Source organism: Haliotis rubra, unplaced genomic scaffold, assembly GCF_003918875.1.
Source record: "Haliotis rubra isolate DU_JTF1 unplaced genomic scaffold, ASM391887v1 Scf134, whole genome shotgun sequence".
NCBI classification, from domain to species: domain Eukaryota; kingdom Metazoa; phylum Mollusca; class Gastropoda; order Lepetellida; family Haliotidae; genus Haliotis; species Haliotis rubra.
The window spans coordinates 581,232-600,641 of record NW_025765270.1 but is presented as its reverse complement, the minus strand read 5'-3'; the positions used below and the strand labels follow the sequence as shown (position 1 = coordinate 600,641).

The following is a 19,410-nucleotide window of genomic DNA, read 5'->3' as shown; positions in this document are numbered from 1 at the left end:
AGCTGTTTATAGGCTTGTATACTCTGTGTTTCTCCATCACATGTGAGTATGTGCTTCCATCGCCCACGAATACTTTCTCAATTCTTACGGTTTCATATATACTGGACAAAATAAGTTAGGGATATTGGTATTTTTATGATTGATATTTTATCAGTGTGTCAATTAATAAATAGATCATTATCAGGGGTGGAAATAACTTTAACATTGCTAGTGTACTCCGGTACAGTGGCACATGTAAAATCACTTACCCTGATAATTTTTCCACTATACCGTCCATTTTCTTGTTGATTTTTTAAATAAACAACATAATTAACATTGGAAACTCAACTGGACACCGGTACAGTGTGATATACAAATTTGCTTGCCCGACCGAAAAAAACACTGGACTCGGACGTCGGGCAATGGGTTATTTCCACGCCTGCATTATTCATAATTTCAAAATTTACATATATCCCTAACTATTTTTGTCCAGTATATATACTCCCTTCCTCCTGTACCCATGTATGTGGAGGACCAGCATGCAATACTTCATGGTAGTGAAGGAGTCTATGTATAAATCATGCAAGTCATATCTGTCCCAGACTTGGCCCCTGCCTGATCCTGAAGTAGTGTGTAGGGAGGCCACCTTGCAACTTTGCTGGGAAGTCATCATTCCAGTGTTGCTGTGCTTATACTACAGGACAGCCACTGGTCACTGCAATGTAACCATGGCTTCTGACGTTCTCAAATCAAGTGCTGTTTTGTCACTACAACTGTGGGGTAGAATAGCGGTTAAAGCGTTCACTCGTCACACTGAAGACCCGGGTTCAATTCCCCACATGAGTACAATGTGTGAAGCCCATTTCTGGTGTCCCCTGTGATGATATTGCTGGCATAAAACTGGCATAAAAACCCAACTAACTCACTCACTCACTCACTGTCAGTGGGTAAACATGTATTTGTCTTTATTACAGTGACGTCAGTTGGCTATTGCACAAGAGGGTTTACTGACCGACACAACATTTCTGTTATCATTCACAGGACGATCAAAGTAGTCATATCTAACAGGAAGTTCACACTGTTAAAAATAACTGGATTACATGCGTTTATATTAGCGATGTGTTGCTATCAACTATGTGGACACAAGTCCAGACAGTGGGAAACCCAGTGGTCACATGGATTTCTCTGTCAACAGTGTTATATCTAAAGGTAATGTATTTTGAGTTTATTGAAACTGTCCATGTGTGGCCTGTAGTTTGAGTGGAGCAGTACCTGAGCAGGGGGGAAACTCTAATGGAGGACAAAGTCAGTCGTGACAGTACTTGAAATAGTTGACAGTTTCATAACTTCAGGAAACAAACTCTCTTATGAAGATATTGTGTTTGTTATGGGTTATTGTTGATAATAAACAGTTTCCTACAACAGGATTGGAAAATATGTTTTATACCTGTTTCACAAATATATATTCTTTTTATATTGCATCCAACCTGTAAACTTCCTTCAGTCCACCTAACGTGTTCCTTACCTGCACCCAACCTGTTCCCAAACCTCCATACATGCTATAATGTACCCAACATGTTCCCCAAATCTGTAAACATGCTTGAGTGCACCCAACCTGTTCCCCAAACCTGTAATCATGCTTGAGTGCATCCAACATGTTCCCCAAATCTGTAAACATGCTTGAGTGCACCCAACCTGTTCCCCAAACCTGTAATCATGCTTGAGTGCATCCAACATGTTCCCCAAATCTGTAAACATGCTTGAGTGCATCCAATATGTTCCCCAAATCTGTAAACATGCTTGAGTGCATCCAACATGTTCCCCAAACCTGTAAACATGCTTGAGTGCATCCAGTCTGTTCCCCAAATCTGTAAACATGCTTGGGTGCATCCAGTCTGTTCCCCAAACCTGTAAACATGCTATAGTGTACACCAACCTGTTCCCCAAACCTGTAAACATGCTTGAGTGCACCCAACCTGTTCCCCAAACCTGTAAACATGCTATAGTGCACCCAACCTGTTCCCCAAACCTGTAAACATGCTTGAGTGCATCCAACATGTTCCCCAAATCTGTAAACATGCTTGAGTGCATCCAACATGTTCCCCAAACCTGTAAACATGCTTGAGTGCATCCAGTCTGTTCCCCAAATCTGTAAACATGCTTGGGTGCATCCAATCTGTTCCCCAAACCTGTAAACATGCTTGAGTGCATCCAATCTGTTCCCCAAACCTGTAAACATGCTTGAGTGCATCCAGTCTGTTCCACAAATCTGTAAACATGCTTGAGTGCATCCAACATGTTCCCCAAACCTGTAAACATGCTTGAGTGCATCCAGTCTGTTCCCCAAATCTGTAAACATGCTTGAGTGCATCTGTTCCCCAAACCTGTAAACATGCTTGAGTGCATCCAGTCTGTTCTTCTGTAAACATGTTGCATCCAATATGTTCCCCAAACCTGTAAACATGCTTGAGTGCATCCAGTCTGTTCCCCAAATCTGTAAACATGCTTGAGTGCATCCAATCTGTTCCCCAAACCTGTAAACATGCTTGAGTGCATCCAGTCTGTTCCCCAAATCTGTAATCTTGAGTGCATCTAATATGCTGCTTGAGTGCATCCAACTGTGTGCTCCCAATCTGTTCCCCAAACCTGTAAACATGCTTGAGTGCATCCAGTCTGTTCCCCAAATCTGTAAACATGCTTGAGTGCATCCAACATGTTCCTCAAACCTGTAAACATGCTTGAGTGCATCCAACCTGTTCCCCAAATCTGTAAACATGCTTGGGTGCATCCAGCTTGAGTGCATCCAGTCTGTTCCCCAAACCTGTAAACATGCTTGAGTGCATCCAGTCTGTTCCCCAAATCTGTAAACATGCTTGAGTGCATCCAATCTGTTCCCCAAACCTGTAAACATGCTTGAGTGCATCCAGTCTGTTCCCCAAATCTGTAAACATGCTTAAGTGCATCCAATCTTTCCCCTGAGGCTGTAAACATGATTAAATGCACCCTAGTGCGTGCGTGCATTTTACTGGTATTGTTTTGTTAATGATTGTTCGGATGGTGTACCATACATGTGAACTGATAATCTCTACACACAGTGTGGTTGCAGGTAGTTTGAGAAACTGTACAAGACCGCCAAAGTGGTTATTTTATTAATGTTGGGCTGTATCGTCAGTGAATATCTCCTAATGGACACAAACACTCTGTCAGTTTATGTATTCAGAGGAACAGATAAGCTGCGTATCTGCGTAAATGACGCAAATAATTCTTTGAAAACTCAATTTCTATTAAGTCATTGCGTACAAGTACGCTTGAAATTTTGTAAATACTCAATAAATGTGATCTTAAATGTGTACACACAAACATGGATAGAATAACAGGTATATTGAGAGGTTCTATTTCAGCACATGAACTTGGCAACTTGCAGCCTTTCTTATCGTTTCTCATATTAGAGATCAAATACAAATAACAAACGTGTAAACCAACATTTGAACTTTATTATATTTTAACAGTATTTTTAAAAGTTTGAGTGAGGTGGGTACAATTTATTTGGTTACTCAAAGAAAAATTAGGATACCCAATTGAGATGAACACAAGCGAGTACATAACTCATTGACCCCAAAAGTTATCTGTAGCTCTGGTATTTCAATATAATTGTGTCAATATTTTAACCAAAACAAATTTGTGTCATAATTGTAAAAACATGACTGGAAATGTATTGTAAAGACATGCCTTTTTCCAGGTTTGTTTAAGGTGACACTGTAATTTGATCCTGAACTTGTGTTCCATGTGATTCAGGTGCTGCCCATTACATACATGTAACAATCCAATATGCTTCGGAAACTCCTTTGAAGCATGGTCCTGCAAGATGAAACCCCCCATGCTGCCGGTAGACTGTCTCCTGCCCAATGGCATCACTGTCCCGATGATTTGCAGCAGGGACGCAACTCTGGACAAAATCAAATCGGATCTGTGGATAGAATCCAAGAACTATCCCCTCCATCGACTTCTCCTGAGTTCAGAGTCGTACATCTTTATAGGAATTACCCAAGATTCCGAGCGAGAGGAGTTCTATGATGAAACTCGGAGACTGTGTGACTTGCGATTGTTTCAAACCATTCTCAAAGTGATGGAACGGGTTGGAAATGGTGAAGAGAAAATGTTGAATTACGAAATAGGTACGTAAGGTGATTACGATAGAGACCAAGAACTTGAAACAGTTTTATAGAAAAGATTTTGCCCTACTGTGAACATTTGACAATGAAACAATTTTAGACCAAGTTAATCAGAACTTGAGGCCAGAAGCAACAACAAACTGCCATACTTCACTTTTGAAAAAAAAATATACAAAATTATCATCTGCAAACATACTTCACAACTGAAGTAAAACAAGACCTGATTATACATCTGGTGTCCATGGTTACCATTAATTTGTGCTGGCTGGAGATCATTGCAGTAGCAAGCAAACCATGTGTGTTCTTCCAATTCTTTCAGAAGTATATCATACGCACACCCCTCTACACAAAAATATTTTTAAAGACAAAGGTGTGACTTATTCACACATGTACATATGGTAATTTATTATTTTCTATATTTTCCTTCTGTCTTCTCTCTGTTTTTCCTTTTGTTTCACAATCTTTTATCAGTCTAAGCGTCCATTTTTTAGGATCTAATTCATGCCTTTTGTAATTCATAAATATTAAGTTCATATTAGTTTTTATTAACTGGTACACTCTTGTACACTCTGGGGGCGTTGGGGTAGCCTAGTGGTTAAAGCGTCCGCTGGTCACGCTGAAGACCCGGGTTCGATTCCTCACATGGGTACAATGTGTGAAGCCCATTTCTGGTGTCCCCGACCGTGATATTGCTGATATATTTTAAAAGCGGCATAAAACTAAACTCGCTCATTTGTATCATCCATCTGGTTGGTCAAGATGAGACCAGGCAGCTATTTTCAACATGCAGAGCATACAGAATAAGGGATGGTTCATAATTTATGGCTAGGGGGGTGATGATGATTTCTATGGAGGAGCATGTACAATGTGAACGACCCCCCCTAAAATGTATGTACAAAGGAAGTGACCCCCCCCCTGCATGTCATGTACAAAGTCAATTATCCCCCTCCCCCTTTTCAAAGTTTGAAAGCATAATTTTGAAATATTTTTATGATGAAGCCCCTACCTCCCCAGAACAAAATGGGTGACCCCTAATCATCATCATCCCCCCACCCCCACCCTAGCCATATGAACGGTCCCTAATGTAACATTTGTTCTCATACCTGTCATTATGAAATAGTTTAGGCTGTAAGGAACATGTAGAAACCTGTTTTGTTTCTGTAGACATGTAATAGCTTATCCTATTTGCCATTATTCCAGTATAGAAAAGGTGAGCTACAAAGCCTTATTCTATAATTCTAGGCATGTTGGTTGGTAAACCTGTGACTGAATTCAATGAGATGAAGGATCTGGAGGTGATGACATTTCGCTGGAACATTCTGGGAGTGTGCAAGGAGACAATTGACCAGCGAGAGAAGGATGGTGGGGTCAGTCGAGCACTATATGAATATCCTCCAGACACTGAAGCAAGCGCAGCCCTGCCTCCGCACCTGACTGAAAAACTCAAGAAAACTGGTAATTGTCATAACTCATCCACACAAATGCCAGATGGAACTCAACCCAACAAAAGTACAAGAATCTGTACTACACTGAGAAAGTGTAATTCCAAATAAAACGTGTGTTACATTTGACCACTTTCTAGAATGGCATTGTGTGTTCATACATGATATTTTATCAAAGGCACGTCACACATTTTGTACAATATTTTGGCCTATATTATACATATTTTTCCTTATCCTGACTCATGCTCTTTTGCTTGTCTTCTTCTTCTTCTGCGAACACAGTGGAACACGTGTATCTCCTAATTGAAGCTCCCTTCAATGTAAAATCACTAATTAGTACTCACCAAGAGTTGTCTCCTTCCCAACCATTTGCGCGGGAACGAGGGCGCCACCTCCCGCCACATGCCTCACTCTCTCCTTCTTCGCCCAGTGAGCAGGATGTGAGAGCGCCTGTGTCTCCCTACACATTATATCCTTTGTTTATTCTTAGTTATTTACCTCTCACAGACTTCTATAGAGGTGTAGCTAGTATCCTTCAACATAATGCATTGATCTTTATTCGTGTTTCTACTGTTTTATTCACGGGACTCCATGTTTGTTCAGTAGATTGCGTTGATGAAAATCTGCACTATTTGTAAATTACGTTTTTCTGCTGCTGACCCGCATTTAATATGCCCTAGTTGTACTACGCCATGCTCTACTGTTTCACGTTGCAATTATTGTACTAATTTATCCAATTCTGCCTTTGATAAATATTTATTTTGCATCTTGAGACGCCGCAGCAGATAGGTCACGTGAAACAGATTTTAGCCATGGCTAATACACCAGAGCCCTTACCCTGTCAACTACTGTCGGATCTACCCTCCCGCCTGGTGTTCCGCTAGAGTTACCCTCGAGGAGAGGCGGGATGCAGTCCGCTATCTCCAAGAAGCTTACCTGCATCCCCGACATCCCGGCCGCCGCAGCCAAAGACTAGGAGGGCTTCCACGCCGCCACAACGCAGACTCCGCGACCCCCAGGGCTACATCCACGCCTAAGGGGAAATCAACGGTCCAGCAGTACTCTCTCAGCCGAGATTGTTCCCGCTTGAGTTGGGTTTGTAGAGTTGATCAACCGATCATCATACCAGACTTACGGCGGAAGAAGCGGCCAGTGTCGGCAACTATAACATCAGCACAGATCAGCACGCAGTCTGAGGCACCTACACTGATGTCAGAGAATCTTCCTGAGGGTCCCGCCGCTACCATCGTGAGAAAAGGCAGCAACTACTTCAGCAGAGACCGCCCCAGACGACCTGATGAACCACATTATGAAGTTGATGGAAGATCGCCACGGTCTACAGAGGCCTTTAGAGCCAAGGGCTTACCCAGCCCACCCCCATACCTCCGTAGGGCTTACCCAGCCCGCTTGCACGCCTCCTCGCCAGGGCTTACCCAGCCCGCTTTACGCCTCCTCCACGGCGGGCTTACCCAGCCCGCTTCCAAGCCTCCCGGCGGGCTTTACCCAGCCCGCCTCCATGAAGGACCCTGATCCTCAGCATTCACGGAAGGCTTCACGGGGACGACTATATCACCTACCTCGACCTTGATGAGAGAGGACGTTCATGGCAAGATCCTCTCATCCCATGACTCGACTCAGACTCTCAACCTTCACGAAGACCTTCAAGGTTAAGTGGCTCCAAGTCATCCTCATCTAGAAGATCATTAAGGGATTCACCGAGAGCTTCGCGAAAAGCTACCAGCGCTCGCCAAGGAAGTCTCCGCGGAAGGTCACCTTATAGACGCCACTCGCCAGTCCGTTTCACCACGTTATTCTGCTCGCCGCCGATCTCCATATCGATCGCCTCATCGATCACCTCGCCGATCCACGCACAGATCATCAAGGACTCCACCTCAGTCACTATCGGAGGAGCATCAACACATTATCTGTGACCCGATGTCTGAAGATGAAGATGGTATCGTATTTTCCGACGCAGAAATAAGATATTGATGGTGAATAGTCTGGAACTATCCTCCCCGCCTAAGAACGAGAACTCAGCCCACACATATCTTATGAAGGAAGATGATGCTGACACAATCACCTTACTTCCGATTGACCCGATAGCAGCAGCGTGCCAGCTAATCTGGATACAGCCTTTAGTAAAGCCAATAAATCACAGACACCACATGTGCCGCATTTCAACGCTTAACAAGTTTGCAGGTCACAACATGGACCCTTTTACAAGGCACAAGATATCGATGATAACTATAAGATGATCAGCTTATGCCAAGTCCAAGACTTACAGAATAGATGACCGCAAGCTAGTCCAGATGGAAACCATGGCAAGGAGGATGTTCTTTGGTCTGAACAGATCAAGAACAGTCAACGAAACTCTCCTCACGAAGTTCAGAGACTCTACATCTGAGGACGACAGGATGATTTACTCAGCCCTCCTCATGCAGAAGAAGGACCAGCAGTTCCTAACGGATCACTTGACAGCACTATCCGCAGCTATAACTATGGCTCGTCTTCAAGGTCTCCTCGCCTCCTGTAATTGGGGTGATCACTTCACCACACCACTCCACACAGCCCCGTGGTCATCACCGTCAATCTTCGATGGAAACATAGACAAAGTCTCTAAAGAAGTCTCTTAAGACTCAAGAGAGGTACTCATGATAAAGTCTATGGATACGCTAGCAAGCGTCATCAGACAAACTTCACAGAGGTACTCAGGCAAATCGGAGTTCTCCGGTCTACAGAAAGCACGGGATAGGAAGATGGCAAGTGTAAGAGGAGCAAAGAGTCTTTTCACCCATACGGCAATTACAGGAGGATCTGGAAGAGGCAGGTCATCCAGAGGCTCCCGCAACTATAAACGATGAAGGACAGGTTCGGAACGACTGGAGTCTTCCACCCCCAGCCGTTCCAGTACAACCATCACAAGTTGGTGGACGCCTTCAACTGCACTGGGAAAACTGGGGATTCTTAGAGGACCCATATGTCTCCAACATCCTACAGCACGGATATCGAATACAACTACAGGCCACGCCCCCGCTGACAGTCATCCCTCCGAGGTTCGACTTCCAGGCTCTACAACTACCAAAGTTAAGAGAAGCGGTATCAACGCTCCTAACCAAGCAGGCCATAGAAGTACTGGACCAAGTAAACATCGAACCAGGCTTCTACTCCCCAGTTTTCCTAGTGCCCAAGAAAAATTCCAAGGAAAAGTTTCGTCTCATCTACAATATGAGCACGTTCAACAGAGACTATCTACGCAAACCGACAGCGTTTCGCATGATACACCTACCACAACTACAGCACTTAATTCATCCCAGAGACTACATGGCCAGCATAGATCTGCAAGATGCATATCTACACATCCCAATACATCCCGACTCCAGGAAATACCTTCGGTTTACACTAGACGGGCTGCATTACCAATGGAAAGTACTACCTTTCGGAATCTCATCGGCCCCCTGGTTATTCACAAGAGTGACGAAACCTATTGTCTCTTACCTACATCGTCAAGGACTACGCAGTGCGTTCTATCTCGACGACGGGATACAAGTGGATCCAGATGTACAACGTCTCAGACTACAGTTAAACTTCATCATCAAGCTACTAACACAGCTAGGATGGTTAGTAAATCTACTCAAGTCGGACCTAGAACCTACGCAAGATCTGCAATTTCTAGGCATTCGATTTCTCACGGCGCAGAATCGTATCGTCGTACCGGAGGACCGATGGATCAAGATCCAACAGACAATCCCTCAAGCCTTACTCTCTCCGCTACCACTACGACAATGGCAGAGCCTGTTGGGTCTACTCACGTCAGCTCAAGACATGACAGTCAGAGGCAGACTACAGCTACGTCCGTTACAGGTCCTCATCAACTCTCATCTCGACGACCCTCAACCATTCAGTCTACTGAATCACGTCAAACCTCACCTACTATGGTGGACCAAGAGATCGAATGTTTGCGATGGAATCTTTTTAATAGAGCCGGAATTGAAAACACATCTCTATGTAGACGCGTCGCTCCAAGGTTGGGGAGCACACCTCGCCAGCAGGACGGCATCAGGGTTATGGAGCCAACAAGAGAGCAAACTACACTTTAACTTGCTAGAAATGCAAGCTGTAGTAAACGCCATACATCATTGGAGCAACTTACTAAAGAATGCCCAATTGATGATTCACACAGACAATTCAACAGTGGCGTTTTATGTGAACAAACAAGGCTCAACCAGGTCCCCGAACCTATTGACTCTATGTTTTCAATTGTTCGATTTAATCGACAATCTCAACATACATGTCAGAGCATGTCACATTCCAGGAGCAAAGAATGTAATAGCAGACGCTCTCTCTCGGCCACACCTACCATCGCCGACAGAATGGATGCTCCATACAGAGATATTCGCACAAATTATCAAGAAAATAGGAGCTCCACTAATAGACCTATTTGCCACTGGCTTCAACAATCAGCTGACAATATTCCTATCGCCAGTCCCAAACCCACTAGCATGGGCAACGGACGCACTAAGCATATCGTGGGAAGGACTCAACGCGTACGCGTTCCCGCCACCAGCGTTAATCCCACAGGTGTTACAGAAAATCAAGCTAACTCGGAACCTCCAAATGATTTTGGTCGCGCCCTACTGGCCAGCGAGAACGTGGTTTCCAACTCTTATTCAAGAAATCGGACAACCAATACTACAACTTCCAAAGCGCTCGAATCTGCTAATACATCCTCACACCAAACAAGCGCACGGAAAGCCAGAAGCATTCCAACTTCACGTATGGACTGTATTAAGGCGTGTCTAAACAAGAGAGGTTATTCAGCCAGAGCGGCAAAAGCAGTCACGCTTGCATTACGCAACTCCACTCGCAACTTGTACGATGACAAGTGGCACAGTTTTGAAAATTATGCTGCAAAGAAAGGATTTAAAGCTAGATATGCTACACATCCACAAGTGGCTGACTACTTATGTTACCTACGACAGACTAAACGTCTAAAAGGCTCAACATTATCAACATATCTCGCAGCTTTAAGCTCCGTCCATAACTATGAGAACGGGTGTCAAGTTGACGAAGACCCCAGAGTTACTGGCCTTACTACGTGCATTCCGATTGGAAGATCACAAGCGGAAGTTTCAAGCTCCAGCTTGGGATCTAAATATAGTGCTCCAACACCTCACAAGTGAGGCATATGAACCACTGGAATCAACATCATTCGAATTTCTGACACAGAAAACTTTGTTCCTGTTATCCCTAGCAACAGCAGCCAGGATGTCAGAGATTCACGCACTAGATTACGAGAGAACACGCTTTGATGACAATCATAACATCGTGCATATGGGACTACGCTGGGATTTCATCGCCAAGAACCAGTTGCCAGGTCAACCAGACAGATTATTCCACGTCCCAGCTCCCTCATCAATTCTCGGACCTCATGATACACTGGAACTATCATTATGCCCAGTCAGAGCACTGAAAATATATCTACAGCGATCCAAACCGAGGCGACAAAAACTCAAACGATTATTCATCCCTCTATCAACAGCTACACAGACTGAAGTCTCACGTACAAGTATCTCGATATGGATCAGAACTGTCATACTACGCGCCTACAAGGCTGCAGGACTCGACCCTCCAAGAGCATCTAATCCACATGAAATTAGAGCGCTAGCTTCAACACTTGCTCTACACGGCAATTGCTCTTTGAATACCATCATGGAGGGCTGCTTCTGCAGATCCGATATGGTGTTTGCCAACCACTATCTGAGAGATATCACCACCGAGGACGTCTCAGGTATTCACCATTTCGGTCCCATGGTCCTCGCACAGCAGTGGACAGTCCCTCGGAGAAGATAAGTCGTTCTTACGAGATTTTTACTGCTTATTTCACAACAGTACTATATAGCTAATAACTCCACGAAGTTTACGCTATTATATATTTTAGCTTAAGTCCAATCATAATCTTATGCTCAGTACTATGTCTGTTATATCATAACAGTATCATTAGCTAACAACTATATGAAGTTTATGCTATTATATTATCAAGCTTAAGTCTATCTTAGTCTTAAGCCTAGTATTCATGTTGTAAATACTTTAGTTAACTTCTCCATTAGGAGTAGTTTATTTATGTTTATCATAATATATATATATATTGTAGTAACCCATATATGGCAGCTGATAAGCTTAACAGCAGGAATTATCAATTCAGTGCCTTTATGAAGTTCCCATAAGGGTTATTACAGTTATTACAGTTATCAAATCACTAATTATCTAAATCCAAAGTATTCTGTATTCCCACCTCCGTATCCGTAGGATTCTACAAGCAAATAGCATGAGTCAGGATAAGGAAAAATATGTAATTTTCTGAATAAAATTGATATTTTATACTTATCCTGACTCATGAGGTAAGCCCTCCCATCCTCCCCACATAACACTTTGGATTTCCCTGAAAATTCAAGTGTTGGGCTCGCTATATAAGGAGAGAGTGAGGCATGTGGCGGGAGGTGGCGCCCTCGTTCCCATGCAAATGGTTGGGAAGGAGACAACTCTTGGTGAGTACTAATTAGTGATTTTACATTGAAGGGAGCTTCAATTTGGAGATACAAGTGTTCCACTGTGTTCGCAAGAAGAAGAAGACAAGCAAAATAGCATGAGTCAGGATAAGTATAATATATCAATTTTATTCAGAAAATTACATATTGGGGCATATGCACCCACTTTAGCTTCCTTTTGATGCAATAAAAGACTTATTATCCCTTACGACTTGCCTGAAATCGATAATTGAAACTTCGAGGCGAACAGCTTCCAAACAGGGAACACTTGCCATATATGGAATGTAAACAATTGGTCCATATATCGAAAACTGTCACACGCGGTGTTGTCAATGTTTGCTGAACTGGTTTCAATTACAAGTTGTGTGTAGGATCTTCGTAAAGAGCGCTCCAAGGGACATAACTCAATGGGGTAATGTTAGGCCGGTAGGGGGCGCGAGAGTCGATTCAATGCAACATTGCATTAATTCATCCGAACCTTTTAATTCAATATTGTAATCTAAATACGTCATTCTTTTTTTAATTTATTATATGGTAGCTTCCAAGAGGACTGATACTTAGTATTATTGATAGAAATGCATTATGTATTTTTTAGAGAAGTGTGGTGTGACATTGTACCTTTCAGTTTGGATCACTCTGTTTACTTGAGGTTTTAGGCACCATGCTTATGCTAATGGGTTGGATCAAAGATAATATAGTGTAGCATTTTATTGCTTAGATGATAAACATCTGAGACCAAGGTCACTTTTGGGTGTTTTTTCATTTTCAGGAAATACTCTGATAATCTGTATTTGGGTTGTGTACAGTGCGGGGAATCGGAATAAATACTGCTTGAAAGTGGCCCACAATGCATCACCAACAGATGTGATCTCACTGGCAATCCAGCATCGCAGTCATCTCATGAACTTGTCCAAGGAACAATCAGAGAGATGTATCTTGGAATTCAGACATACGTATGTTCTCAAAGTGTGTGGGTGTGACCAGTTGCTTTTGGAGGACTGTCCCATCAGCCAGTATAAGGTCAGTTGACAATACAGTTGTGTGTGGGGAGGACTGTCCCATCAGCCAGTATAAGGTCAGTTGACAATACAGTTGTGTGTGGGGAGGACTGTCCCATCAGCCAGTATAAGGTCAGTTGACTCGAGGGGTTAGAGCCAGAACCACTTATAACCACACAGGCACATTTCGAGAAACAGCACTCAAATGTTTGGACAGTTATAAAAAAATAAAATAATCAATTCTTGTTTACTGTTTTGTGACTAGGTGACAGAGTATGCTGATGCATTCATGTTACTATACAACCATAAATATAATCAGCCTAATTAAATAGGTATGACGAAAATAAACTTTAGCTTGTTCTGGCGTAAATGTAAAACACTCTGGGCTCTGTAAACATGAGAGCGAGAACCAGTTAAATTAGAAACACAGTGTATGGCAGTTAAGAATATGTTGAGAATATGTCTGTCCCCGAGTCAAGAATCCGGTTATCTTTAAACAGGGGATTGTGGCATAGTTTGCGGCTACGATTTCTCTGTGTCGCAGTTTCCACTAACTCGGGGAGCATTATCTTTGCCCCAACATATGTATCAATGCGGAAGCCAACTAAAAACAATGACACCTGATCTCAAGATCACCCATATCATCACAGCCGCCAACCACTGTTTCCTTTAAGCCCTGTAACCATATCCTGCGGTAAAGCTGCTTTAGGCAGTATCCCACACCCTCAGCTGGTGGCTGGAACCATTAACCAGCAGTAACTGCCTTTCTGTTATTGAATGCATTTTACTTATAGCTCGCCTTAAATTGTGCTTGTGAGATTTTATCTTCACGTGTTGTTATCACTGAAGACATCAGTAATTGCTTAAACCACCTTCAAGACTTTCTTTTTGACTTTTCTGTTAGATGACAACAGCGTCTCAATACTTTCAACATAGTTCCACAATGCATCATTACCGTGTACTTCTTTATTGAAGAATAAAACCAATTACTATAAGACATTGTAAGTGTTTCAGTATTTTTAACTATTTCAATATTATATTGCATGTAAACAGAAATTCATAAACAGTATTAGTTTCAAATTACTGAATAGAAGAAAATCAAGCACAGTCACAAACATACACATAATACACAACCACAGATAAGCCCATTGCATATTAAGTCAACTTAGGGATAATTTAAGCCGCTTGGTATATAGAGTATTTCACCCGAGTGTCTTTTGATATCAAATATATATCACCACGAGTTGATAAAGTAACAAATGTCCGAGGCTTGCCGATATTTTTACTTTGATCAACGAGTGTTGATATATTTGATATCAGAAGACACGAGGGTGAGAATCTATTTATCATCAAAAATCACTCTTCATTAGCTTTCAATGAAAAATGTTCATCTCTGAACACAGTACTGCCATTGAACTCGCAGTGCAGCGATGTCATAGCAATGTGACGTCATCAAGTTCATGACGTCATGTCATTGTCAGGGCATTGTGCAAAATTTACTCTCAAAACGATATGTCCTAGGAGATATCGTCTGATCTCACACAAGCAATGTCTCCTGTGGAACACAGTTTTGGATGATAAAACTTAATAGAACTATGACACTAGACTATGACATAGATGAAGGCTAAAGACTTTTGATACTAAAAATTAAGTCTGTTATAAGTGAATCAAGATTACATCACACAGATTAGATAGAACACTGAATAATCACATTAGGTATTTGATGACATAGATATGTCATGTTAGATATGTGACATGTTAGATATAATAATCAGTCGTATTTCCTTTCGTTAATGATTTGATGACGTCTCAAAATGTAAATGTCATTTTTTGAATTGAGAATTAATATTGATATCCACCTCTTAACACTGTTCATACTCTTTAAACTTGTTAAATAACTTATAGGAAAAGGTTTATATAACTATGTGGTCTGGTGGAAAAAAGTGATTGGTGTGAAATATGTGTGCAAGTTAAATTTGCAAAATGAGGAAATATATAGCAGAACACTTTACAGTAAATGAGGAGTCAGGAAATAATACAACATAACATGTTCTTGGAAACATGGCATGCCATTTGAATGAAAGTGACTAAGAAATGTTTAAAACCAGACTATGACACTATGATTATTACACTATCCTCACCCATGTCCACAATCATATTATAACATACACCATGTAATAGCACAAAGCAACGACTGTTGTTTCAGTGTCGTTGCTTTAGTCTGTATCGGTGTCTGTATCCTGCTCAAAGCCAGGAAGGGGAGGCATTCTACTTTGTCAGCATCTGTCAGGAGTTCTTTGTAATAGTTGTGATACTCTCTGGGTATAATACCCGACCGACAGAGTGACATGAGATCTTTTTCTTGGCTGAGGAAATTGCTTGTTTTCCCGAGTACCTTCGGGTCAGAGGTCCACAGATACTCAGAGGTCATCCCCGGTGGCTGCCTGTAGACACTTTCAGTTCTCTGAATGGCTCATTGCTGTGCTCAGTCTTGAAGAAGATGTTTTCTGGGTTGCCTTTAATGTAGCGCATCCAGCACATTGACAACCAGTTCACACGACCACCATCTGTATCAATTTGGGTGTTTTTCAGTCTACCATGGGCATATTTCTTAAAGTCCATCACATCGGTGAACTGTATTGGGACGACAATATAAGGGTCCTTTCTTCTGGCCATTCTTATAACAGTGTCCCACTGGCTTGGTACATAGATGCTAGTCTTCTTTTTGGCAAATTCAATGGTGGAATGAATTGCATCGCACTCCATCTGTGTGTAGCCTAGCTCTCGAAATTTGTGGTCAATTGTACTGATGTGTTCAATAATGGTCACAGCATGTAATAGGGAGGCTGCGACATACTGGTTTCTGTTCTGTCCTGAACAGGTATCTAAATACAGAACTACATGCTTGACAGTTGGTGGCAAAGCCTTCAGCTGAATTTGCAAGCATGATGCAACTTCACATGATCCCCTCTTGGCATCCACTTCCGACCATACAAAGCATGTGCCTCCTTTTGTGGCTAAATCGTACACTGTAAAATTGTAACAGTTCAATTTCCTCATGTAGAAAAGTTCACTGACAAGTGAGCATGGTGTATACATGGAGTAAAATTCTGAGTCTGATGAATCGAGTGCGGTTTTATCTGGATCATATTCTTCACCTGGCGATAATGCTGGGTCGTTGTCAGGGACCAGTTCTTTCCTACTCCTTAGTGTTGACAATAGTTCATTATCTGAACTGTCAAAGTCACTGTCACTATCCCTCAGAGATGATGTTCCTCCGCGCCCATAACACTGTACTAATAAGTCTGTAGGCGCATCACTCTGTGCTGGTATGTCTATAGGCGCATCACTCTGTACTGGTATGTGTACGGGCGTATGACTCTGTGCTGGTATGTCTATAGGCGCATGAGACTGTACTGGTATGTCTATAGGTGCATCTGTGTGTTCAGGTATGTCGATAGGCGCATCAGTCTGTTCTGGTTTGTCTATAGGTGCATAAGTCTGTACTGGTATGTCTATAGGTGCATAAGTCTGTACTGGTATGTCTATAGGCGCATCACTCTGTTCTGATATGTCTATAGGCGCATCACTCTGTTCTGGTATATCTATAGGTGCATCACCCTGTACTTGTATGTCTATAGGCGCATCACTCTGTTCTGGTACGTCTATAGGCGCATCAGACTGTACTTGTATGTCTATAGACGCATCAGTCTGTTCTGGTACGTCTATAGGCGAATCAGACTGTACTTGTATGTCTATAGGGGCATCACTCTGTTCTGGTATGTCTATAGGTGCATCACCCTGTACTTGTATGTATATAGGTGCATCATTCTGTTCTGGTATGTCTATAGGCACATCAGACTGCACTTGTATGTCTATAGACGCATCAGACTGCACTTGTATGTCTATATGTGCATCACTCTTTACTATTGTGTCTGTAGTATCATTACTCTGTACAAGTATGTCTGCAGACGCATTACTCTGTACAAGTATGTCTGCAGGCGCATCACTCTGTACTGGTATGTCTGCAGGCGCATCACTCTGTACTGGTATGTCTGCAGGCGCATCACTCTGTACTGGTATTGCACACTGTTGTGGTAAACATCTGGGAGTAGTATCCATCTTTCTTGGCACATAACGCTGTATTGATACAAACTGGGTTTGATTATCCTCAGTGGTATGAACTGGTGCTGGTATATCCACTGACTCATCCTCTTCATCATTACTCTGTACAAGTATGTCTGCAGACGCATTACTCTGTACAAGTATGTCTGCAGGCGCATCACTCTGTACTGGTATGTCTGCAGGCGCATCATCTCTGTACTGGTATGTCTGCAGGCGCATCACTCTGTACTGGTATTGCACACTGTTGTGGTAAACATCTGGGAGTAGTATCCATCTTTCTTGGCACATAACGCTGTATTGATACAAACTGGGTTTGATTATCCTCAGTGGTATGAACTGGTGCTGGTATATCCACTGACTCATCCTCTTCATCATTTGCGTCATACTGTATTGGCATATCCGATAGTTTATCAGATTGTGCTGGGGTATCCAGCCACTCCCCACATGGGTTTGGTTCATGTTGAATATAATCAGAATTGGCTGACATATTAGTGGCAAGTGACCAACTTGTGGCTGTGGCAAAGTCAGATTGTAATAATTCATCTTCATCTGCGTCGGACCATAATTCAGACATCTTGCAAAGACCTAAAACCAGAGTACTAAACTAAGGGACTGGCTAATATCACACACTGAATTTGATAACAATAACATTCAATAATCAAAGCAATTTAGTTTCAATTTTAATTAGTGCTGGCAAATAACTTTTATACAGACAGCAAATCTCGTAAGTGAAATACAAGTATATTACCACACTCATGTGTGTTAAATTTAACAAGTACTTATTTTCTATTTACAAATATGACTTAGCTGTCGTGTCTTAGTGGGATTTTCGTACTGTAAATGTTCCTAATATAAACGCACACTTTAGAAAATAGCTCCTCTCCCAAGGTTCAAAATAAACTAACCTTGGCTAGTGGCTTATCAGCTGTAAGTCTATAGAGCCAGAACATTCCTTCAGCATATCAGTTGTTTTAACCGGTAAGGGACATTCTTGATGGACACCACACAGTCTGCCAGAGGCGACTGCTGCCAGTTAAGGGTTTATGGCATGAGAATATCAAGCGTGGCTACAGCAGTTGAGCAGGACTGAACGGTGTATATTAACATAGCATAACCTGGTCTATACCAAAAGGAGAGATAATTGATAAGTTGTTTGAACTCTAATGCATAACCACCTAATTAAGCCCCTGATTGCTATGGGCTTTTTTTTATGAGTAACATATCAGTGTGTGAGTGCATTAATACCCTTACCTAAATTTGACAGAATTATTTACTTAAGGTGTTCTGGCACTAACCCCCTTGTGTGTGGGGAGGACTGTCCCATCAGCCAGTATAAGGTCAGTTGACAATACAGTTGTGTGGGGAGGACTGTCCCATCAGCCAGTATAAGGTCGGTTGACAATACAGTTGTGTGTGGGGAGGACTGTCCCATCAGCCAGTATAAGGTCGGTTGACAATACAGTTGTGTGTGGGGAGGACCGTCCCATCAGCCAGTATAAGGTCAGTTGACAATACAGTTGTGTGTGGGGAGGACCGTCCCATCAGCCAGTATAAGGTCAGTTGACAATACAGTTGTGTGTGGGAGGACTGTCCCATCAGCCAGTATAAGGTCAGTTGACAATACAGTTGTGTGTGGGGAGGACCGTCCCATCAGCCAGTATAAGGTCAGTTGACAATACAGTTGTGTGTGGGAGGACCGTCCCATCAGCCAGTATAAGGTCAGTTGACAATACAGTTGTGTGTGGGGAGGACCGTCCCATCAGCCAGTATAAGGTCAGTTGACAATACAGTTGTGTGTGGGGAGGACCGTCCCATCAGCCAGTATAAGGTCAGTTGACAATACAGTTGTGTGTGGGGAGGACTGTCCCATCAGCCAGTATAAGGTCAGTTGACAATACAGTTGTGTGTGGGGAGGACCGTCCCATCAGCCAGTATAAGGTCAGTTGACAATACAGTTGTGTGTGGGGAGGACTGTCCCATCAGCCAGTATAAGGTCAGTTGACAATACAGTTGTGTGTGGGGAGGACCGTCCCATCAGCCAGTATAAGGTCAGTTGACAATACAGTTGTGTGTGGGGAGGACCGTCCCATCAGCCACTATAAGGTCAGTTGACAATACAGTTGTGTGTGGGGAGGACTGTCCCATGAGC

General features: G+C 42.6%; 1 protein-coding gene across 1 annotated transcript in view; it reads left to right on the top strand.

Annotated features, from left to right (window-relative positions):
* The first annotated feature begins 885 nt into the window (after positions 1-885).
* LOC124267807 (phosphatidylinositol 4,5-bisphosphate 3-kinase catalytic subunit alpha isoform-like) overlaps positions 886-19,410 on the top strand; it is a 39,977-nt gene continuing 21,452 nt past the window's right edge. The window contains 4 exon segments of the mRNA XM_046702797.1: positions 886-1,188; positions 3,831-4,154; positions 5,394-5,606; positions 12,908-13,158. Of these exon segments, the coding sequence (XP_046558753.1) occupies positions 1,155-1,188; positions 3,831-4,154; positions 5,394-5,606; positions 12,908-13,158 (822 nt within the window). The 5' untranslated portion in view covers positions 886-1,154.